The sequence below is a fragment of the Setaria viridis genome, chromosome 3 (genome assembly GCF_005286985.2).
Source record: "Setaria viridis chromosome 3, Setaria_viridis_v4.0, whole genome shotgun sequence".
NCBI lineage: Eukaryota > Viridiplantae > Streptophyta > Magnoliopsida > Poales > Poaceae > Setaria > Setaria viridis.
The window spans coordinates 4,936,976-4,960,155 of NC_048265.2; the positions used below are offsets into that span (position 1 = coordinate 4,936,976).

The 23,180-nt window shown below is 48.6% G+C and overlaps 4 protein-coding genes across 4 annotated transcripts; 2 read left to right on the plus strand and 2 right to left on the minus strand.

Annotated features, from left to right (window-relative positions):
• The first annotated feature begins 1,574 nt into the window (after window positions 1–1,574).
• On the plus strand, window positions 1,575–4,354 carry LOC117850233 (GDSL esterase/lipase At1g28580). Its single transcript, XM_034732040.2, has 3 exons — window positions 1,575–2,144; window positions 2,256–2,897; window positions 3,830–4,354. The coding sequence occupies exons 1-3, from the start codon at window positions 1,904–1,906 to the stop codon at window positions 4,066–4,068; spliced, it is 1,122 nt and encodes a 373-aa protein (XP_034587931.1). The 5' UTR covers window positions 1,575–1,903; the 3' UTR covers window positions 4,069–4,354.
• Window positions 4,355–5,517: 1,163 nt separating this feature from the next.
• Window positions 5,518–8,372, minus strand: LOC117850234 (protein Iojap-related, mitochondrial-like). Its single transcript, XM_072292283.1, has 3 exons — window positions 8,277–8,372; window positions 7,570–7,755; window positions 5,518–6,181 (listed from the first exon to the last, which is right to left on the minus strand). Exons 1-3 carry the CDS (start codon window positions 8,370–8,372, stop codon window positions 6,023–6,025), a joined length of 441 nt encoding a protein of 146 aa, XP_072148384.1. The 3' UTR covers window positions 5,518–6,022.
• Window positions 8,373–11,024: 2,652 nt separating this feature from the next.
• LOC117849478 (GDSL esterase/lipase At5g45910) lies at window positions 11,025–14,029 on the plus strand. The gene is made up of 4 exons (XM_072292581.1): window positions 11,025–11,539; window positions 11,659–12,050; window positions 12,204–12,498; window positions 13,653–14,029. Exons 1-4 carry the CDS (start codon window positions 11,278–11,280, stop codon window positions 13,874–13,876), a joined length of 1,173 nt encoding a protein of 390 aa, XP_072148682.1. The 5' UTR covers window positions 11,025–11,277; the 3' UTR covers window positions 13,877–14,029.
• A 244-nt stretch (window positions 14,030–14,273) lies between these two features.
• On the minus strand, window positions 14,274–19,288 carry LOC117849477 (probable receptor-like protein kinase At5g18500). The gene is made up of 9 exons (XM_034731040.2): window positions 19,033–19,288; window positions 18,712–18,906; window positions 17,463–18,145; window positions 17,254–17,358; window positions 17,016–17,138; window positions 16,304–16,474; window positions 16,035–16,164; window positions 15,244–15,453; window positions 14,274–14,838 (listed from the first exon to the last, which is right to left on the minus strand). Exons 3-9 carry the CDS (start codon window positions 18,125–18,127, stop codon window positions 14,695–14,697), a joined length of 1,548 nt encoding a protein of 515 aa, XP_034586931.1. The 5' UTR covers window positions 18,128–18,145; window positions 18,712–18,906; window positions 19,033–19,288; the 3' UTR covers window positions 14,274–14,694.
• Between the last annotated feature and the right edge of the window lie 3,892 nt (window positions 19,289–23,180).

The window sequence follows — 23,180 nt, forward strand, 5'->3', positions numbered from 1 at the left end:
ACAATTGCCGAAACAAAACACTAGTGACATTCATGCACAACATCCCAAAACAAACATGCAAGGAGAAAATCTCCTGTATTACGTAGTAGCCCCCACTTCTCTGACATCGTGACAGATAAGGCAATTAACATTGGAGATAATACACTTCCTTCTTTAGTGCAAGAGAGACAACATCTCTATATTAATATTATACACCAAATCATTGCAAATACAGATTGCGAAATGGGAGATGACACCTCACGTACAACCCTAGCTATCACTGACCATCTGATTGATCTCCTAGTTGTAACGCGGTCGTACAAATAGGTCGTGCGTGTAGGTATACTGGAAATTATTGGAAGAAATCTTCATCAAACGAAATAAATATAATTTGCAATGCGTGAGTTAATTCATAAATTTATCTAAAATACAATTCTGTGTTTATAATCTGAACTGATTGAAAAATAATTTAAAATGCAATATATTAATTTCTTTAAAATCTGAATACAAAAATCCAAATTCCTAGTATGAACTTTTTTTATTAGAATGCACGTCGCTTTTCCATTTGCATGATATTTTATTTTGAACGAACTGCACCAGATTGTGCTCCATTTCTATTAGTAAAGACATTTGCATGCCATTAATATACCTTAAATAGTGGTAGATAATCGTACCACCTAGTATATGAGGCAAGAGGAATATTAAACCACCATACACCGACGCACAGCTCATAGTAATTGCGCGTACCTTAGAATCTCGCTTGGTCACATTCCCCTTTTCGCTATCTATCGCGTCCTAATAATACCCACAGGGTGATAAAAAGATTTTCTTTTGCTAGGAGATCAACAGAATGAATTGTTGGGTGGGGCTATTCATCGGAGATGTGTGTGTGTGGAGAATCACGCTGTGCATTTTTTTCCCCTCAGAGATGTCCGTGGAAATTCAGTTGCTGCCACCATCTGATCTTCTTGCACTTTTTTATTTATTTATAATCCTTCTCATTTTATATATGCCTTCTTCCAGCCGTTCTTTTTTTTTATCTTTAGTCCGGACTAAAATTCATGTCACATCGAATATTCGGAGGCTAATTAGAATGACTAAATATGAGCTAATTATAAAACTAATTACACATATGGAGGCTAATTCACGAGACGAATATGTTAAGCCTAACTAATCCATCATTAGCATATGTTTACTGTAGCATCACATTGTCAAATCATGGACTAATTAGGCTTAATAGATTCGTCTCGCAAATTAGTCTCCATCTGTGCAATTGGTCTTGTAATTAATCTATATTTAATATTCCTAATTAGTATCTAAACGTTCCATGTGATAGGAATTTTAGAAGTGACTAGAGAAGCAAACACCCCCTAATACATTCGGGTTGGCAGTGATGGGTGTCCCCAATACATTCGGGTTGGCAGTGATGGGTGTCCCCAGGTGAGATGACACAGGAGGCCGGCCCTGCACAGAGGAGAAGTCACCCAACCCACCAAGCAAGCAAGCAAGCAAGGCATGTGTGCCATGTCCAGCACCCACTACTCCCCAGCTGCCTTCCCATCAAAGTCACCCAAACAAACCTTCCATTCCTCATCGCCATCCATGCTCCGTTACAGTTCAGAGCCCATCCACCATTGGAAGAGAGGGAGAGAGAGAGAGAGAAAAAAATGGAAAAAAAAATTAGGAAAAGGGCCCCATAAACAACCAAACAGAGGCATAATTACCAGCACCCTTGTAAGGTGTAATCCATGTGCCCCTGCTATATAACAATCCAATCCCCAATCCCCTAAGCAGCGTGTAGTGCAGTAGCGCCTGCCTGCTTTTTGCTTGCTTGCTGCCCACCATCTCCTTCAGTCCCTTCTCTTTCTTTCACACCGTTGGTTTCTCATTGGTGAGGACTAAGCAGGTCCGTCAGTTGGTGGCCATGGCGGCGAGGAGGAGCGGCTTTGTGCCGCCGGCGTGCGTGCTGGTGCTGCTGTGCCTGGCCGCCGGCGTGGCCGGCGAGGCGCTGCCGCAGTACTACAATGCCATCTTCAGCTTCGGCGACTCCTTCTCGGACACGGGCAACTTCGTCATCATCAACTCCGGCAAGCTGCCCAACATGCCCAAGTTCCCGCCGCCGTACGCGCGCTGCTCCAACGGCCGCCTCGTCATCGACTTCCTCGGTGAGTCTAGTCGTCTTCTTCGATTGATTGACCGATCGGTCGATCGATGGATTTGTTCGTTACGCGGATGCAAGCCGGATTGACTCACTGACAACTCCATCGATTCGGCAGCCGAGGCGTTCGGCCTCCCCCTGCTCCCCCCGTCGGCGAACAAGGGCACCAACTTCAGCCAGGGCGCCAACTTCGCGGTGATGGGCGCGACGGCTCTGGACCTCAAGTACTTCAAGGACAACAACGTGTGGAGCATCCCGCCCTTCAACACCTCCATGAACGTGCAGCTGCAGTGGTTCGACGAGGTGAAGCAGACCATCTGCTCCGACCCCGAGGAGTGCCGCGCCTTCTTCTCCAAGGCCCTGTTCGTGTTCGGCGAGTTCGGCGGCAACGACTACAGCTTCGCGTGGAAGGCGGACTGGTCCCTGGAGAAGGTGAAGACGATGGTTCCCGCGGTGGTGTCGTCGCTGGTGCGGGGCATCGAGCGGCTCCTCGACGAGGGCGCCCGGCACGTGGTGGTGCCCGGCAACCTCCCCGCCGGGTGCATCCCCATCACGCTCACCATGTACCCGTCCGAGGACCGGTCCGAGTACGACCCGCGCACCGGGTGCCTCAAGAAGTACAACAGCGTCGCGCTCTACCACAACGCCATGCTCCGGATCGCGCTCGACCGGCTCCAGCGGCGGCGACCCGAGGCACGCATCGTCTACGCCGACTACTACACGCCATACATCCAGTTCGCGCGCACGCCGCACCTCTACGGTCAGTTCCCTTGCCGGCCGCCTTCTTTCTTTCTTCCTTGGTTCGCAGACAGTTCAATTCATCATGGGCATGGCGGCCTCTGCAACAGTAGAGTGAGAAACAGGGGAATATCTATCTACCTCATGTGCTCTGTTCTGGCACGAGCAGAGCACCGGGCGCCTTTATTTGATGCAGGGGAGGCGTTGGTTTCGGAGCAGTCCCAGGGCTGGCTGTGGCTGGTGCCGCGCTGAGCCATGTCCTGGGTATGCAGTTTCAGACGTTCAGAGCTAGTAGCTAGCAGCCACCGGGCGGCACAGTGGTCAGCTGCAGTGTTCCGTCGCGTTGTGTTCTCCGGTGGTAGATCAAACAGTGGCAGTGGCAGCCAAGCCAACCAAAGCAAGCAATTCTCCGCCGCGATAGGCGGGGGATGCTCTCGCATCGTACGCGTACGCGCTGCAGTAGTAGTGGGGTAGCAATGGGTGTCTGGGTGTGGGATGGGTCTCCGTCTCCCTGTGCGTGTGTTTCCCTTGTTGCGTTGCAGTTGGCGGCTGGCCCTGGCCGTGGCCTTCCGCGCGAGGATCTCTCGCCGAGGCTGGTCCTCGGCAACTAGTGGTGTCATGCGACCGGCAGAGGAGGCGGCGTGGTGGTGGTGGTGCTCCAAGGGGGCCAGGGGAGGGAGAGCGATGGCTCCGGATTGCGCGATGCGGCTGGCCGGTGGTGTCAGTTCAGTTGGTGGTGGGCAGAGCAACATCGGCGTGATCGAGCTCACCTACCATGGGATCCCGGCACAGCCTGTTCCGTACGCCGTATCGACTGCCCGGTGCTTCCATTCCATGGCCAGGCCAGCTCGGCGCTGCGAGTTGTCTTGGAATTAACTCCGGGTGGTGGATCTGATCCGATCCGATTACCTCATCCGCTGAAGCTGAAGTGCTGAACTTGCAATGCATTTGCAGGTTACAAGCGCGGCGCCCTCCGTGCGTGCTGCGGCGGCGGCGGCCCCTACAACTACAACATGAGCGCCTCCTGCGGGCTCCCCGGGTCGACGACGTGCGAGGACCCCGACGCGCACGTGAGCTGGGACGGCATCCACCTGACGGAGGCGCCCTACCGCTTCATCGCCAACACCTGGCTCAAGGGACCCTACGCGCACCCGCCGCTCGCCACCGTCGTCCGCGAGGACATGGTCGACTGACTGATCATGCCGATGGTGTCGCGCAGAGAGAGTGGACTGTGGAGGGAGAGGTCTGCTAATATGCCATTCGTTTATGTATATTCGGGGATCGGAGTAAAAATCGATCGCTTAGGTTTTCTGTTTCTCTCGTTCTTTACCTGCTTGTGCTGGTGCCCCCTGTCGAATACAACCGAGCGAGAGCGTTTTTGGTGTTGCTGCCCGTGCCGTGCAGCGCAGTGTAATACTCTCTACTCTTCTTGTTTGGGCATAGAGGGAGCAATGAAGAAACAACAGACTGTTTTGGTGATGGTTCAGGACTCAGGAGTCAGTGATAACTTGCAATCTACGATCGAGCTTGCGCATGATCAGCAATACCTCTTGTAGGAAGTACGAACAAGAAGTGCTCGTCGCACTCAAGCTCAAGACGCGTACTACGTCTCTTATCTCTGCAAACGGATAGGTCGGTGGCGGCCGAGGCGAGGACAAGAGCTCTCGGCGTCAGGCACTCGTGCGTGACAAATACACGATACGATCCCTCCAAGATTGCTCACGGCATCGGCCTAGCAGAGAACGAAACTGCGTGCGGAGGCCGGAGGCGTACCGAAGAGAGAGACAAGGGTGCGGCAACAAGCAACGCACATATGCCAAGGGACCAGACCAGAGTACGAGAGCAGAGGTGATGCGATGCAAGCGAAGCCGGGCTGGCTGGCGCGCAGAAAAGCGCTTTTGCCGTGACTGCTTGACCGTGGCGATGGCCAAACAGCGTAACGCAGTCCCCGAATTCCAGATGCGCAGTTACTCCGTTGCCGAGAGACGGGCAGACCGTCCCGGCGAGCCACCACCGCGCTGGTACGTAAAACGGCCCCAGGTCCGGCGGGGTGGGATTTGACTCGACGCGCGCGCCGATGGATCGCGGTGGCTGCCGCGCCGCGATCGGATGGGGGATGGGTGGGGTGGCAGCCTGGGTGGTGGTGAGAACGGACGCCGTGCGCTGCTTCGCCGCTTGCGCCACGGCGCATGTGCGCGGCGCCGCCCCGAGACAAGCCGTCACGGGTTGCTGGGATGGACGCGCCCGCCTGCCTCCCCGCCTGCGTCGCCCGTTTCTCGCGGGAGGGCGGCCGCGTTAAATGTGCCTCGCCGCGAGGCGGACGGATGGGTTGGCTTCGTTCGACGAAGCGGTTCCGGCTCCGCACGCCGCCACGAGCCTCGTGTCGTGTCGTGTCGTGTCGCGTCCTTGCTAACGCTGGTTTCGTACCAATGTATCAGGACCGTATTCTACTTTTCCTTTTCTCTTCTCTTCTGCTTTTCTACATGTACAAGACGAAGGGATATGACCTATGACACCACCTTGTTTTCCTAAACTGTATGGATCAGTTTTATTGTTTACTCGACACTCTCCTTAAGCACAAGATCAGATCAAGCATTGGGTCCAGTTGGGCCTGCAACTACTTGTAGCTCTGACGCTGTCTCTGGAGGATGACCCATCATGGGCAATACATAACGCACCAGATTTCCATGATGGGCTACATGGACACGAACCAAACATGATTCTACATACAATTCATCTTCCCATTAGAGGAAGCACTATACAAAGCGAAATGGACACGAACACAGACATGATTTTACATACAACTCATCTTCCCACCATACAAAGCAAAATGGGCATGAAACAAACACGGTTTTACATAGAATTCATGAGCCCTAGGTACACTGGAACACCTTGCAACATCAGATTTTATTCACATTTAAAATCCTACCAGAAGAAGCATTAAGATTACTAGCGTTAAAATCTCAAGACAATTCAGGTTGGACAATGACAAACTATTGTCAGGTTTCATTCTCACCACATGAAACAAATCAAATAAATATTCAGACAAGTACTGTACTCAGTGGAGTTAGTAGGAACCAACCTTGACAACCAATAATTAGAAAGATAATATACCATTAATCAATAATTAGAGACATAAGATACCAGTCATCTGCGGAAACAACAATAAAACACAATTATAAGTGTACTAACCTGAACAGAAGTATTATGATACACCTCTTTTGACCAAATGCTTTCTAAATCATAATCTTCTCTTGCCCTTTCTTCAAGTGCATGGATGATTATGCTTCCTGAGATAACCAAAGGTTATACACGTAAAATATCGCCATTAATCAATCATGTAGAACAACTTTGGCTAGTGCGGAGCTGAAATGATACAAGGACAAGCCATGAAACTGAAGTTTGGTATCCAATATGCTCTATTTTTTTTAATATTATGTTACTAACATCAAACTTTGCCTTCTAGTTCTTATGTTGCTATGCAATTCCCTAGATTACTACTATAATGCTACCAAATCAATTCAATCATGCTGTATAATCCAGACAAGAGCACTGGAAATGTAGCATTGATATCAAATCAATCACATTAACTAATGCTCAGGCACACCTGGAATTCGATGTTCAGTATAGTTTTTTCGGTCAAATTGTACCCCAAAATGTAATTAGGTTCTCAAAAAATGATTTCAAGCTCCATAAACAATTTAATGACCAGCTAGTCTATAAAACGGAAAACAAATTGTAGTAACAAAAAAGATCATTGCAATCCCGCTGTTGAACTTCTAACTTGAGAAAAATTGTACACCAGCATGAAGTTGAACCTCAAAGTCAAGCCTTTGCTAATGAAATTCAAACTTGATTGATTTTTGGAACAGATAGGAAGTGAGCGAAAGATAGCAAGGTAACAAAAAACTCAAAACTTAAGTTGAGTTCACTTGCTAAATAAAGAAAAATTATCAAACCAGAATAATGTACAAGCAATCAATCACATTTACGACATTAGTGATAAGATAAAGGTTCAGGGAGGAGCATTCATAATAACTATATTTCAGTTAATAACATAGTCACTGTAGCAGCACAACAGAAAATTTGGGAGAAGAATAATGCTTTGTGCCATCAATCAGATGATACATTAAGAGACTATTATAAATGCTACGCAGCTTTAACAAAATTTTGCAAATTTCTCTAACTTAAAATGCACAAAGTGGGAAGGATGAAAATATGAGACGTGGCTCTGAATCAATGACAAATTGACAACTCACAATATGGTAATAGTATATAGTTTATGAATGATCTCGAGCAGACGAGACCAACAAACATGAAACATCAGAAATCAACTCAAACAAAATTCATAGGACCTGAATTGCCCTGGGGACTCGTTGATCTCATGATCTGAGTCGGTTGTTTATTGAGCAAGACTTCCAACTCCCACGAATGCAAAACAATAAATTCGAGCTACACCAATCTCAATCCGATTGCTGAATGAAATCCTTATAAAATCCAGGAAATGGTGGAACTAATGGGAATAAATTGACCAAGAACCTCGCAAGTTCCTAATCTTACAATACAAGGCAGAATAAATCATCAAGAATTACGCTGGTTGCGGATGTCCCAGGCAATAAGAGGAACCTTCCTTTCGCTCCTCTACGAGGGGAAGGAGGCAGGGAAGGGGGAAGGAAATTCAGGGGAATACGTGCCTTGTAGAGGAGCGCCTGCGCGATGTTGCAGACGTGCCAGTCGGAGCGGCCTGTGGCGACGACCATGTAGTCGGCGCAGGCGCCGCCGTGCACCCCGCCCACGCCGACGGGGAAGATGCGAACGTCGCCCGCCCGGACGTCGCGCAGCACCTTCTCCACCTCCGGGAGCTCCAGCAGCGCCGCCGCCTAGGGCCGCGCGGTGGAGGCTCCGGCAGGGAGGAAGAGAGGAGGCGCGGGAGGAGGTTCCGCGGCGGGCGCCAGCGCAAACGGTCCAGGGTACCGAATCGCACGGCGGGGAGCATCCGCGGCGGCGGCGGCGGCAAGGTTTTCGAGAGACGACACGAACCAGGGGGCTATATGAAATTTTTAGGGTCTTTTTACAAATAATCGGATCGCGACTATTAATCGCGATCCAAATTAGGGGGTAATATAAAAATGTTAGGGGGTATTTTGTAAATATTCGGATCGCGATCATTAATCGCGATCCAAGGGGGGTTATTTGTAAACATTTCAGGGGTATTTTTTAGAAACAAATTCCTGATCGCCATCGGACCCTCCGCCAGCGGCTCGCCGGAGCGCCGCCTGACGCCGGCCACCTCTTGGCCTCTTGGGCACGTCTTCTTCGTTGTGCCTGCCTCGCACCCGCCCCAGCTCGCGTGGATCTAGGGTGTTCGGAGCCCTAAGGGGTGGTCGGTGTTTGGCAAGACAGAAAACGCCGTCGCCGTCCCCGTCTCCGGCCGCCCCTGGCTTCCATCCCCTTCCTCCTGGAAGCCTCGGTGCTGTGCCCGTTTGAATCTAGCCATGGCCACGCCCGTGCACACCGCCGCAGAAAACGGAGAGGCCAGCCTGCTCCTCGTTCTTCGCTCCTCTTGGCCGCGCGCACGCCGTCGCGCTCCTCATTCACATCATCAATGGCAGCCGTGATGCCGCCCTCCTCCTCGTGCTCCAGTGGATTTTGCCGCCACTTCCAAAGCCAAATCCTTAGAGCATGAAACCAAGATGATTCGAGTATAAAGATGCAGCATCTCATTTGTCGAATCGATTAGCAAAGGTATCCGCCGTGTTCCTGGCGCCAGTGCACCAGCACCGTGCCTGGCACCCTGACTTCCTTTGACCAGCAGCAAGCAGTAAGGCCTTGTTCGGTTGGTAGGGGTGAAATCCCTAAGGAGAACTAATACAGAGAGGGATTGAGTGAATCCCTCTCATGTCACTTAAACCCTCTGGGGATTCCTTCCCTAACCCCTCTCTTCAAATTTAGCGTTCGTTTGAGACAGGGATTGCACTTCTACGCAGCGCAGGAAAACAGAGCTCCTGAAAATTGCTGTCCAGTGCTACCTGATGAGAACCTGTTTGCCGCTGACTGTTGAGCTGCTCAACTGACCGAGGCCTGCTGTCTAGAGTTGACGAGCATCTAGACCAACGAGTCCCTGCAAAGAGCTTTCCCTGCAGCTGCAGAAGAAAAACAGAGAGGATCGAAAGCTAGTGCCTACTGAAAATTGAATCGATCGAAACTGTGTAGTGTCGAGTAACCGATGCAATTTAGCCGCTGTTGTTTGCTTATGGCCCGAGAGAAAATATGGAGCAGCAGGCTTCACAGAAAAATCGAATTCGCACTGAGATACTGGCGAGCTGTCGTTAGCCTGAGCTGAGAAAATTGCAATCGAGCCAAGCAAGCTGGTGAACTGAAATTCTGAAAACGAAAGGCAACTGCTTCTGAAGAAACTCATGCACCAGACTCCAAAGCTAATTCCTTGCTCCTGCCCCTGCCTGACTCCACGCAAGATGCACCTATCTGCTGTGGAACACAGAGCGCCGCGCGCATGAATAGAGCAAGAAGAAAATCCACGAGCTGAACTGTTAGCTTCAGCTTATTCAGCTGGTTTATCAGCCACCAAACAGTATTTTCCTCTCACAACAAATCAGCCATTTCAACTTTTCAACCGGCTTATAAGCTGAAGCGAACAGGCACAACTCAAATCAAACCCGATTCATACGAAACTTTAACCATAGCCTCAGGGCCTTCCCGGCAAAATCCGGGGCCTCCTCTTTTCAAAAAAAATCCGGGGCCTCCAAGAATATGGCTATCGGAGGGAAACAGCCACCGCGGGAGATTGCCACGTCGCCGTCATCGATGCCTACAGCCGCTCCCACAGCCACCTGCGCGCGCTCTCGCCGGTTGCCCTCGCAGGTCGCAGCCGTCTCCGCCGCAGGAACGTGAGTCGCGAGGCGAGGATCCGTTCCACACCTCTTGACTCATGGATCGAATCCCGGGCAGGGGAAGTGGATCTCGCCGGGGATGCGCCGGGGAAGAAACCTCGAGTGGGGTAACCGAAGACCAATTTCATCGTGGGCTGGGAATGAACCCGCGCCGGGTTAATCGACGGGGGTTGGGCCCCGACCCCGGCCGTTCCCGGTCCCAGGCCTAAGGGAGCTGAAGCCTAATGAATCAGCTTTCTTCATGCAATTGTCAAACATAATTTGCTAATTTGTACGCAAGGAATCACGTTTCAACACGTTGTCAATTGCAATGATGAGAACAAAACGAGAGGAATCATAATGTACCAAAGAATCTAGACTAGTTTTCTGAAAAATGAAAACAAAAGAGAAAAAGGTGAGCCAACCATTATTTTTTGTCCCGTCCCTATTTTTGAGAAAAGAGTGAAAACAAAAGAAAAAAAGATGAGGTGGGACGGGACCATCCCGTTCCTATTTTTTTTGGATGGAATCGTCCCGCTTCTTTATTTGGTTGTGAGGGATGAAACTAAATACTTAAAAAAGGGGATCGTCCCATCCTGTCATCGCATCCAAACACATCCTAACATATAATTTTTTTAAATTGCGAGCCCTGTAGAGATGGCTGGGCTTGTATTAATTAATAGAGAAGAGAGTTACAGGCCTAGGCCGAAAAAAAATTAAAGAAGCAAACTAAACAAAGATTATACAGCAATGCTGAAAAAACGCCGTCCCTCCTCAAGCGGACAAATATCGCCCAAGTATCTTGCACCCGCTAGAATCTAACATCGTGCTTCCTCCTCACCCTAACATATAGAACAGGTGAGAAAGGCATTGATGGGCCTGGGAGTCCCGGGACGAGCCATCCATCATGCCAATCTTGGGCCAGAATCCTCTGCATCACCCACGATATTTTTCCGCAGCAGGCTCTCGATTTTGGGATGGATCCTACCATGATTTAATCAGAATCTGAAATAGACGTATTCCCAAACGTCCAAGGAATTCAGAAGTGAACAGGGGAAACCAGCGAAGAACAAATGATAAAAGGAATGGATGAATTTACACTCTTGCGGTGGCACGTCAGCCTGCACTTAAAAATCAAGCCAAAATTTCCCTAAACACCAACCACATAAACAGCAGGACTGCAGGGAGTACCCACCAGAGACGATGAATTCGACAACTTGTGTTAAAAGCAACTACAATTCCAATATAAACTGTGTGATACGGAAATTTAAATTCAGGTGCTAGAAAGTCTTCAAATCAAAACACATATCAGGTGGTAAAGATGTTCAGAACACTCATGTGAGGTTTCGCAAATTTCAGAGCATTACTAGTCTGGTCACGGCAGTTGCTAGTCACAGTTCCTCAGATTTGTGACCACCTACCTTCCCACCCTGAACGCTGCGGCGCAAGCAAACAAATTGATCCGTCACTCGCACACTCTCGCTCCAGCTCCACTGTCTGTCAGTGTCACTCATGGAGCCACTACTCCTGGTGCTGCCGCTCGCCGTCATCGTCCTTTCACCCCATCTACATTGCACCGGCGCCGCGGCCGCCACGCCTTCTAGGTTCAACTCCATCTTCAGCTTCGGCAACTCCTACGCGGACACCGGCAACTTCGTCCTGCAGTCCGCCGGCCTCCCCGCCATCCCTTTCAACCACTCCCCCTACGGCGAGACCTTCTTCCGCCGCCCCACCGGCCGCCCCTCCGACGGCCGCCTCATCATCGACTTCATCGGTACGCACATGTATCATATACAAAATCGATCAGTCTCGTGTACATGTCCAGCGCAAAACTAGCTTGATCCGTACAGCCGCCATTGTTCTGCTCCGCTCTTAATTGGCACGCATGCGCAGCGGAGGCGCTCGAGCTTCCTCTCCTGGCGCCGTTCCTGTCGCGCCAGCAGCCGCAGGACCTCAGCCACGGCGCCAACTTCGCGATCGTCGGCGGCACGGCGCTGGACGTGGGGTTCTTCCTCCGGCACAACGCGGCCAGCGTGCCACCGTTCCGGAGCTCCCTGCGCGCGCAGATCGCGTGGTTCCGGAGGTTCAAGAAGCGGTCGTCGCTCTGCAACGGCACCACCGCGGCGGCCGCGGGCGGGTGCGGGGAGCGCCTGGCGAGGTCGCTGTTCGTCGTCGGCGAGCTCGGCAGCAACGACTACGGCTACTTCCTCGCCGGCGGCAAGAGCCTCCGGGAGACCAAGTCCTTGGTCCCGGAGGTCGTGAAAGCCATCTGCAGAGGCATCGAGGTACCATTTATTTACAGCAACGTACGCGTTAATTCCTCGGATCACAAGCGCATCGCGATCCACGCCGCTGTCGATCGCCGAGAAAGATGAGCTCGCTCGCTCTCACATGATTCATAATTCACATGACTTGGAATTCTTCGCGTGCGCGTGCAGAGGCTTGTGGAGGAGGGAGCGAGGTACGTGGTGGTGTCGGGGACGCTGCCGGCGGGGTGCCTGCCGATGGCGCTGGCCAAGTACGGCGGCGCCGGCGAGGCGGGGAACGCGACGACGGCGGAGTACGACCGCCGGACGGGGTGCCTGCGGCGTCTCAACGGCCTGGCGCAGTACCACAACTGGATGCTGCGGGAGGCCGTGGGGCACATGCGCGCCAAGTACCCCGCCACCAAGCTCGTCTACGCCGACTTCTACCGCCCGGTGGCGCGCCTCGTCCGGCGGCCCAGAAAATTTGGTGAGTGAAGCGTCGCCTGCTTATCACATGTCACAGGCTCACAGCTCTCGATCACTTCTTATCACATTTCGCTTCTCTGTACTGATTAACGACTCCAATTTTCCTCTGACATGTCACTGTTGTTTCGCTGATTCTTCGCCTAGAAGAGTTTCAGTTCTCCTAGGCTGTTAGGCGCGTAGAGTAGAAATGTAGGATGCATCAGATTAAATTAAACCAACATCGTTGAAACATTGTGGCAATGCACGTGAATTCTGACCAAGGTTCATAAAGGCAATGCACATATATATGCATGTAGATTAACGAGGTCAAACATGTTGATGATATCTAAAGCAAGGACACGTACCATTGACAGCGCTTAATGTGATTCCAAGAGTTTAGCGATCTTCGAAAATTTTGGAATCTTAAGGTATGCCAGTCCACGGTACACTTGGCTTCTCTCAAAACGGCTTCACCGGTGAAGAAAAAAAAACTGGTTTCACCCGGCTTCATAGTTTATTTTAGACCCGGTTTATAAAACGGGTTCACGCTACATTGTCTTGATTTGCGCAAAATAGATGAAGCTAAAGCCGAAATGAGCCGTGCCAAAGAGAATCTTTTACTGATCGAGTGCCAACTGCGAAATGGAAGAATCATCTCGTAATAGTATATGATTTATCTGCCACAACAAGATTCTTCAAGCTTGTTGATTGAGGAGGACCATGCAAGTGGAGTAGTGATTTTTATCGAGTTCCACCACTCCCTCGGTCCCTCCGTCTCGTAGAGAGTGTCCCAAATGTTATATGACTGATGTTAATTAGTTAATTAGAGGTGAATGCCCAAAATTTTCAGGAACTCATGTATGTGCGTGAATGTACCAGAGTTGTAGCACTCACTCACCTGTGTATTGTTCACTGGAAACAGAGTACATAAAATGGGGTTACTGGTTCCCTTGAGCTTTTCAGACTGCAGCGATGGATGTAACGTCACGGTGTACTGAATTATGACAGAGATATGTGCAGCTTCTTCTTGCTGATCAAGGAAATTTGGCTTGCTGGCTTGCTTGTGTGCAACGTTTTCATCTCCCCTGTGAATCTCGCGTCCTTGCAGCATTCACCGAGTATATAAAAGTGAGTAATCTTCTTGCAGTTAACTGTTGGTTTGGCTTTGCCTTGCAGGGTTCACCGAGGAGCCTCTCCGGGCGTGCTGCGGCGGAGGCGGGCCGTACAACTACAACACCGAGGCGGCCTGCGGCTCACCGGACGCCACCGTCTGCGGCGACCCGTCCAAGTATGTGCATTGGGACGGCATCCACTTGACCGAGGCCGCCTACAAGTACATCGCCGACGGCTGGCTGGATGGCCTCTACGCCTACCCATCCATCCTAGACTTGGCGCAATAGGTTAATGCAAATCTTGTCTCGCTAATTAGCAGTATTCGAGCAAGTGTGCATGATTTTGTTGCTGAACTTATATAGCACATGATCTTCAGATGCAGTATGAGTGAGTTGATTGGGTGGAGGTATGGTAACATGAGCCTTCTCTCGGTAACGTAATCTTTTTCTTATGTGTGATGCCGATCATCTTGTGACATTGCCAAAAACCACTTCTCAACCCAACTCATTTCCCGGACATAATCTCAAAAGAAAAAGAAACACATTTCCCAGACATGATTACCGTTCAGCATATAACTGATCAGGTGATGCAGATTCTTCAATAGAGACTGAACCAGGTCCAGGTCCAGGTCCACTCATCGATACAAGACACAAAATAGCAATCATCCACATGGAGCCCACAAAATAGCAATCTTCCCTTTATACTCTTCGAGTAAATGATACAATACAAGCAATATCCAAGGTTACATTGGTCTCCTCTCGCACTTTGTAGTTCATACCAGCAACCACACAACAGTTACTGTCACCGGCCACCACACACGCCTATCTTCTTTTTTCTTTTTCTTTTTTTGTTGTAGGAACGTGTTCATCATTTTAAGTTTTTACAAACTACTAGTACTATACACCCTTCAACTATCACACACCACTGTACATGTGTCAAGGAACACAAAAATGTATTATCAACCATTGCAGCCAAGAATGAAATTCATCAATTGGTCATGTATCGAAATTTCCTGCTTCCCACAATGTGTGTTTCGTGTGCCGCACTCCACAGTTGCCTATATCGTATCTCCTAGTATGCCTTCTGTTTTCTTTTCTTGTTTGTCTCATTTGGAAGAAAATGTTCGACTCTTAGGTCGAGGTGGCCTTGCTTCGTGCTCAGGGGCATCACTCCTGCCACTGTTGTTCTTGCCCCTCAATGGCTCAGTTTCTGAAGTCTCAGGGGTTCGGTTCTGTCGGTGTCTTCTTTCCTGAAATCCAGTGACTAGTGTTACTCTTGTATGTAACACTAATTAAAAAACACAACAATTCACTAGGTAAATGCTACGGATCAGTCACACTGAATGTTAAGTTCAATAAAGCTGATCTAACATGTCTATACGATAGCTAAATAAGATAATGGTACCAGTGCAGCATTCTAGTGCTATGCAAATTTTGTTCATCTACCAACTATTTTAGTGGGGCATGAACAATGGAAAAATGAACTAATGACATCCCCAAATTTTAAATCGGATATTAATGACCCAATGGTATTTTCATGGGCCAAAGCCCATGATAGGCCAGCACCCTAGGAGGCCGCCAGCCACCTCCTCCTCCCTCACCAATAAATCTGTACTGTGAAAGTTATACATGGAATCAAATGAATAAATTCAAACCTCTTGAGGTATGGGTTCGTTAGAATCCAGCATCCGGACCACCTGGTCCATGCTAGGTCTCTTCTCAGCATTCAAATCAATACATCTCAGAGCTGTCAAAAGGGCACGCTTTAGCTCCTTTGTTGAAGGTCTTCTCTCTAGGTTTGGATCCACTACTTCTTCAGAACGTCTGTTGGCAACCATCATTTTAAGCCAGTCAACTAGGTTTACCTACAGGTGAGCAGCAGTGGATTAGAACATGGAGGGACTATCAATGATACAATAGTTTGCAAACTATAAATTGATGCCTTATCTTCTTCAGTGTTTTATGAGGGATTCTAGTCATATGCTATTTTTTATTTATTTGAAAAATTCTACTAAAAAAATGAAGTATGATTGCAGGCAGAAAAGATGCCATATGCATTTGCCTATATCATTATGCTGAGAAGTGTCCCAGATGCTTGATCAGCTGACATTTGAATGAAATCCAACTTCGGATTTTTTTTTGCTAAGCCTTATAATCATGATTGAAACTCATTTGTCTACTTTAGCCCCCCCGGGGGTCGGCTGTTTTATCTTTCTGAGTTTTAGCTGTTGCACATTCTGCTGCATCAAGTTCTCCTAAAATCGAAACACCAACAATCTAGATCTATGCGCAGACAGTTGTTTGGTAAGAGATGTTACTAAACCTTCTATGCTGTTAGCATTGAATAGTTAACAATTGCTACAGAAATTAAGACAATGCCAATTCATAATAGATAAATGGCCAATAAGGATGCTGGAGATGGAAAAGGATATTTGACAAGTATTACCTCATTTGGAGGACGCTCATAGTCAATTGGATCTCTACCTGTAATAGCTTCCAACAGAACAACCCCAAAGCTATAGACATCACTCTTTTCATTCAGAAGTCCACTGTTAGCATACTCAGGTGCAACATAGCTGTAAAGGAATAAAACAAATGTTGAGTAAAACTAATATGTAGTAGCAACATTTTTTTTCTCAAAATTATAATGGAAAAGATTTGGTCAATATACAAAAGGAAAAGTGCCTCAAATATACGATGATATAAAAAACTTACCCAAAGGTACCCATGACTCGTGTAGCAATATGACTTTTACCAGCACCAAGCATCTTGGCCAAACCAAAGTCTGATATTTTAGCATTAAACTCGTCGTCGATCAAGATATTGCTGGATTTGATGTCACGGTGCACAACTTTTGGTTCGATTGCCTCATGTAAGTAAGCAAGGCTGTAAATTTAGCACTCTATATCAAATTTATGTTTCACAACCAGTGACACAATAGCTAAGAAAATAGGATCTATCCAATGGCCAAACAGAGGATGGCTATGTTATCCCAAATAAAAACAGAAATAGTTCATGTAATCATGATGCAAATCATAATATGGTCCCAGAAAACGATAAGAATCATAAGTGGTCCCACAAAAAATGATGCGAGCCACGAGATAGTGACAAAGTCTGCTTCAAACATTCGTAGTCTCAGCCTTTCATCTAATCAGAGCTGATCCGTGTCAAACTTATTTTTGGTCACAGCAGTGTAGATGATAATATGTAGTGACTAGTAAGAATAGTAACTAATCAAGAAGCTGCGACAATTGAAACATGTGTATCAATCAGATCTGCCATTTTGTTAGCTTTAGACATTAAATGGTACATATCCAATAAGTTCACACTTTGTACAATCTTGGGAGTGGGAATATGATGCAAAGTGGAATTTCTGAAATGAAAATAATCAACAAATCAGATCATATTCAGTTAAGGAGTTACTCACGCCTTTGCAGTGCCCAAAAGAATTTTCATGCGAGCCAACCATGTGAGAGAGCTGTACTGGGACAATTCCCCATGGAGCCAACTTTCAAGATTCCCATTGTTAACATACTCATACACAAGCATCCTGGTTGCATATATGCATCAAGTTATTCCTGTTATGACTTCCCTTTCTTTTTATTATCAAAAGAATTAATGGATAGGACATCCTATTTTAGCAAATGATGTCTCTGTGTTCTTACCTTTGAGTACCCTCAACGCAGTAACCCAAAAGGCGGACCAAATTCTTGTGACGGACATGGCCAATTGCTTCAACTTCCACCCTGAATTCTCTCTCAGCCTGCCCTCTGCATATGACAAGCAGTCGTATTATTATAAGAAAGAAGGCAAAAAAGGGTAAAGGCATGTACTGTCACTGCATCGATCAAAAACTGCTATAGAAAAAGCTCACAAATTGTTAAGGATTTTCTTGACAGCAACTGGGGTGCCATTTGATAATCTGCCACGATACACAACACCGTATCCACCCTCACCAATCACATTATCCTTTGCAAAACGGTTGGTTGCAAGCTCTAGATCTCTGAGGGTGAACCAATGGCCCCAACCAAGATAAGAAAATTCAGGTAAGCCCGCCAATGGCGCTGAGTCGACAGTAGCATGTGTTGAAGACTGTTCCTCAGAAGAAACAATCTGAATTACATCACAGCCATCTGTAATGCGGAACGAACCAGAAAGATTGTTCTCTTCTCTTTGTTTCAACTTTTCCTCCTGAGCCAACTGAACTGCATCTCTATCGACGGACTCAACAGGCTCAGGCTCATTTTGAATAGTGAGTAGAAGCCCATCATGTACAACAAAATCATTAGCTGAAAACTGATCCACCGTCCCCACTTCCTTGATATCTTTGTATGCAGGAGGTATCTGGATCGTTGGACGGTCATTGAGTGGCTTGCGTGACCTCTTGATACAACTCTGAATGGTGAGGCATATGAGAAGAATGAGAAGAATACCCAAGAGGGACGCTCCAACAGCAATCCCAATCACGACCCAAAGTTTGAGGCCAAAGACAATTGTTTTCTCATGTAGAGACTCGGTTAGACTGGAGTTTGATGACATCTTTTGATCATCAAGTACCTGCAAGTGGAGGATAAGAACATGTCACGAACCAATGGAAGATAACGATTAACTAGATTGCAATTCCGGTATAGGCTGAGCTGGTCCCAGAGAAGGCGTTGCTGCAACTGTTCCTTGAACAGGTAATAATGCTACTCCTACATACTAATCAGGAGAAAGCTACATTGTAACCGCCAAGAAGAAGACCAAATAAAAAAAAGTCCTCTGCCAAGTCTCCATGTATATTCAGAGGGGCAACAGGCCCTTATTAATTTTAAGCAATTGCATTTGCACAACCAAAAACATCAACCGAAGCAGCCCGATTATTAAAGTCAAGTTTCCCACTGGGCCAAACGGATTAGCAATCCTTAAAACATTAAAAGGTGGAGCATTTGCAGTAGCAGACATTGTCGGTGCACAATACAAATTTAGCCCGGCCAACGGATCCCTACTTGCTTGGTTGAAGGAGCAGCCGTAACTGCTGCTCGCCATAAGAGCACTACGAACAATTTCCCTCTTCATGACCAACGAAAATTGCAGAAGTAGATGGCGCACGAAAAAGAGAAAGCTGTCAGTGAGGCACTTACAGGTTGGGGCGGCGTGAAAAATCCAATGTTTTACTGGAGAAGAAGCTCAGCAATGGTGGCTGATGCTAGCCATCCTAAATCTGCGTGGCCCAGTGGCTGACTCAGCTGAACACGCAACAGTCCTGCTGGCGTCGATCTTGAGCGCCGGAGAAGAGGAAGAAGAAAGTAATCAAACCATGGATACGCCGCAGCAATCTGAACGGGGAGAAGGAGAGAGGGTGAGATTTGGATCTGAATGGGATGGGAACAAGAGCAGCTCTACGCACAAGGAACGGAATCCATCCAAGAAAAGCAAGTGAGAGGATCTTTTTGCTTACTTACCAACAGCAATGGGCGAAGACGAAAGCCAATCCAGGTACGAGATGGGCGGATCTGTGCACTCCACCACCACCGCCACTGGGCTAGACGGGAGCAGAGCAGAGAGATTACGGCGCGGCGCGGCGTGGTGTGGAGGAGGATCCAGGCCAGCACCAGCCGAGCGAGGGAGGGACCGGCACTGGCAGGGCGGCCTCGTGGCCGGCCGTGCTCGTTTTGGAATTTCTAGTGGCGTGCGCTGTGCGAGAGTGCGTGCGCGGCGTGGGGGCGGTTGGCGGGTCGATCGCAGCCACCTTCCGACGGTCGGTCGCCCCCTTCTCCCTCTGCCCTCACCGCACTTGCTTCGCCTTCAAATGTTCACGCCGCCACGTCCACGCGTCTTTACTTCCTCTGCACTACTGCCTGCTGCGGCTGGTTCAGCTGCCACTGCCAGTGCCAGGTGAACGAGCTCGCGAGCTCGCGTCACGTAGCGCCGCAGTAAACCTGAAGTAAAGCGGACGCCGTGACGCTTTCCGACGCGGAAGCAATCCAACCCCAATCCACACCGCACCCATCGATACGATACGGCACGGGGTTCAGTCGGGAGCAGGTGTGGTGTGGATCAGGTGTGGCAAGCCAAGGAAAGGAACAAGGCGAGGCGATAGAATAAGATGGAGGAATTCCTGTGGCGATGTGTGAGCTCCAACTAACACGAGCGAGTGCTCATCTTAGATGGGATGTTGTTGTCTTGTTTACTCCCTTCACTGTAGATACGATTCTCTCCGTTTAGATTATACGTAATGCATATGCCGTGGGATCTTCCCGGTGACAGCAACGTCGTGTTATTGGTTGATTCGGTAATAAGTACTCCATTAAGGCGTCCTCGTGGTCCAGGAGTGGCCAGGTTTGGACAAACGAATGGATTTGTGGAGGTATTTTTTTTAATAAACTGAATTTCGCAAAATCACGTAATAATCAACGTGTTGCATTGCATGTATTGCAAAAGTACATCTAGCTTGACACTGACCTCGTAGGTCCACTTTGCAATGGAAGATTGGAAGAATTGACTAGTACAAGAGGTTTCCTATCAAATAGCGTGCCTTTTGTAAAAAACAAGGCAAATTAGACGTCACGTCTTGCTAGAGGCGGGCCTAGGCAATAAATAGGCTAGCATTCTCCCAAAATACATGGATGAGCATAGGGATCAATTTATCCACTTATTAATTGGATTAGGGCTTGTATTGTGTACGTACCACTCCCTCCGTTCCAAATTACTATTCGTTTTGATTTTTATAGATACATAAACTTTGCTATGCATCTAGATATATGCTATGTCTAGATACGTAGTAAAAGTTATATATTTAGAAAAATCAAAACGAATAGTAATTTAGAACGGAGGGAGTAGTTTAATTACCTGCGGTCAATGATCGGATATGTGGTTCACAAAGGCGGTAAAGGGGTCGTGACTATTGCATATTTCAGGATAGTAGGAGATTTTTGCTATCTGAGCTCACACATCGCTACTCCATGCATATGGAGCCCTCTTCATACAAGGAAGGCGTTGACTCCTTACATACCAAAGAAGTAGCTTGGAGATATATAACTGATGCAGTAGATATCAAACATTCTCTTTGTTGTTGGATAGAGCTTCGAAGGCGACAAATAGCCAGTACGACACTTTTTATGCGTGCCACATCATTTTCCCATACCTCTCTTCCCGCGTCCATCCTCCCCACCCTCCATTGCCCCTCAGTGACGGCAGTTGGACGTGTCATGAGGCACCAGCGTCGCCGCTTCCTATCGTCTCCTTTGTCTCCCTATCGCCTCAGATATGAAAATAGTACCGAAGCAATTCTATGGAGAAAGCTCTACATCATCATGGTATCTTCTTTTTCTCACTAAACAGCAAGGCCCCTTGTTATCGGGGTTAGCTAACCCCGACAGGATCCTATAATTTCTTAACTAAGTTACTGTTCATCGTTCATAATCCCTGAGCTTGACCCTATAATTTAATAGAGCTGACCCCGACGGCTTTGGCTCGATTCAAAAGTACCTAGCGGGCAATGCAAATTTTCGAGCGACCGGTAGGACGCCTCACCTATGCTAAGAAATAGGAGGGACTGGGGATGAGGAATTGCCGTATTGGAGATCTGTTACAGCAATTTTTTGCCGTATTGTCGTTGTTAATTTCAAGTCCAAATCACCCGCTTAACTGCCGCCACCACACCATTGCCATTCGCTGTTGACAGTCTAGCCGACTCGCCCGCGACAGGATGCAGGACAAGCCCGGCTCGCAGCCACCCTGGGCTCGTCCTCCTGATCTATGGGTCGGCGCCGAGAATGCCGGCCGTCAATTCTCGGCAGCGCGCTCCCGGCCCGCAACATTTGCCCCTCTAGGGTCGACGTGCTCGGCACCGGCCGGGAACTAGGGACGTGGATGCTTCGATGAGACGACGAGCAATGGCGGGCGCCGACGCGGGAGGAGGCGAGGCGCGCGGGGAACGACTGAGCGAGCAGTACAAGAAACGTTGCTTCGAGGAGGCGCTGCGGCTGTACAACCGCGCGCTCGCGCGCCGCCGCGCCGTGTGCCCCGACAGTGCTGCGTGCTGCCGCGCTTATCGGGCTCGGTCGTCTCGGCGAAGCCGTCGGAGAGTGCGAATGCCGAACGGGCCCTCCGGCCTCCGGCTATTCCCGTCACACGGCCGCGCGCACCGGTGCCTCATGTCTCTGGAGATAAAGGTGACCGGTGTCGCGTAAAAGTTCTTTATTGGATTTTTCTGGATTTTGCTTGCACGCGATTGCTGTCTTGCAATGTCCTGCACACGCCTAACGACCTAAAAGATTCAGGGACCATTTTCGCATGGCTGTGTCCTGAGGGACCAAGAATAGTAGATTGAGATGTTTAACCAGGTAAGAAATGAATCACACATAGAGATGGCGCGCGTTGCTTAGTGAGATAATGTGGGCTGAGTTTGATTGGTGTTTGTTAGCTTAGATTGGAATTTTTGGTGTTTGACATTCTATTGACTTGTCTATTTGTGTTTGGTAAAAAAAAACTTATCCTGCTACCATTTTTATACTGAAGAGAGAGCACTGCCTAGCATATAATGAAGGGCTCAAGCATCATCCCGCAAATCCTGCCCCCTACTGCAATGAAGCCCTTAAGATGAGCAATATATTGATGGCTGCAATGAAGCCCTTAAGATTCAACCAGACTCCCTTTGATAGGGCTTCGGGAGGTGCTTCTCCACCGGCTCCACCCGAAGCCCTACCAAACGGACCATACCAAAACGACTTCGGGGGTGAAGCTGCACCGAAACCGGCCATCGAAATGAACTGCACATAGGAAGCCGAAAAAAGTGGCTCCCCGCGGCTTCACCCTCACCTGCCGTGTTGCTTGGTGAAAATACCCTGCCCTGGCGATGCTCGTCGACAGCTCGTGCCAGGGAAGAGTAGTGGCAGCCCATGCCGACGAGGAAGGTGACGACACGTCCATGGCAGCGAGGGACGTCAGCGCCAGAGGAGTGCGGCAGGCCGCAAGGGACGAGGCCGCATGGACCGAGCAGGGAGATGGGGGGCGTCACGAGGCGCGGCCAGAGCAGAGCGGGAGGAAAGCAACGCCACTGGCCGAAGCTCGGAGAGATGCTGCAAGGGAGCGCGTGGTGCCGTGGTGGTGCCTCTGTTCCAGTAGCTAGCGGATAAGGAAGCAGTGGCCAGTGGATAAGAAGGAAAGCCGGATAGGAAAGATAAGAAAGAAAAAAGGCACCAGACAAGAACGAGAGAAAAAAGATTCTTGAAAAAATAAATAAAGAAGAAAAATTTAGTTATTGTATAATTTAATATTAATCTCTTTTATTTTATAAAAATGTTCTATAAATTGAGGGTGACTAAAAGTTGTGTGTATAATAATCCCTTTTCATTTATTTTTTAGAATTTCAAATGAACCTAATTTATAACTAATTCAAGCGTGCAATTCACTAGTTCAAACATAACTATGGGTACATTGGACATTTGACCTCCCATATCCATTCATAAAAATACGGGAGAAATCATTTTGCCAAACACTTTTCAGATTTGGCCACCACCATGGACGACCGTGGCGGCGGCGTGGGTACCCCTCTCTTCTGGGTGTGCTTCGTCTTCCCAGTTGGTGCCCATTAACAGAGCTCTGCCAA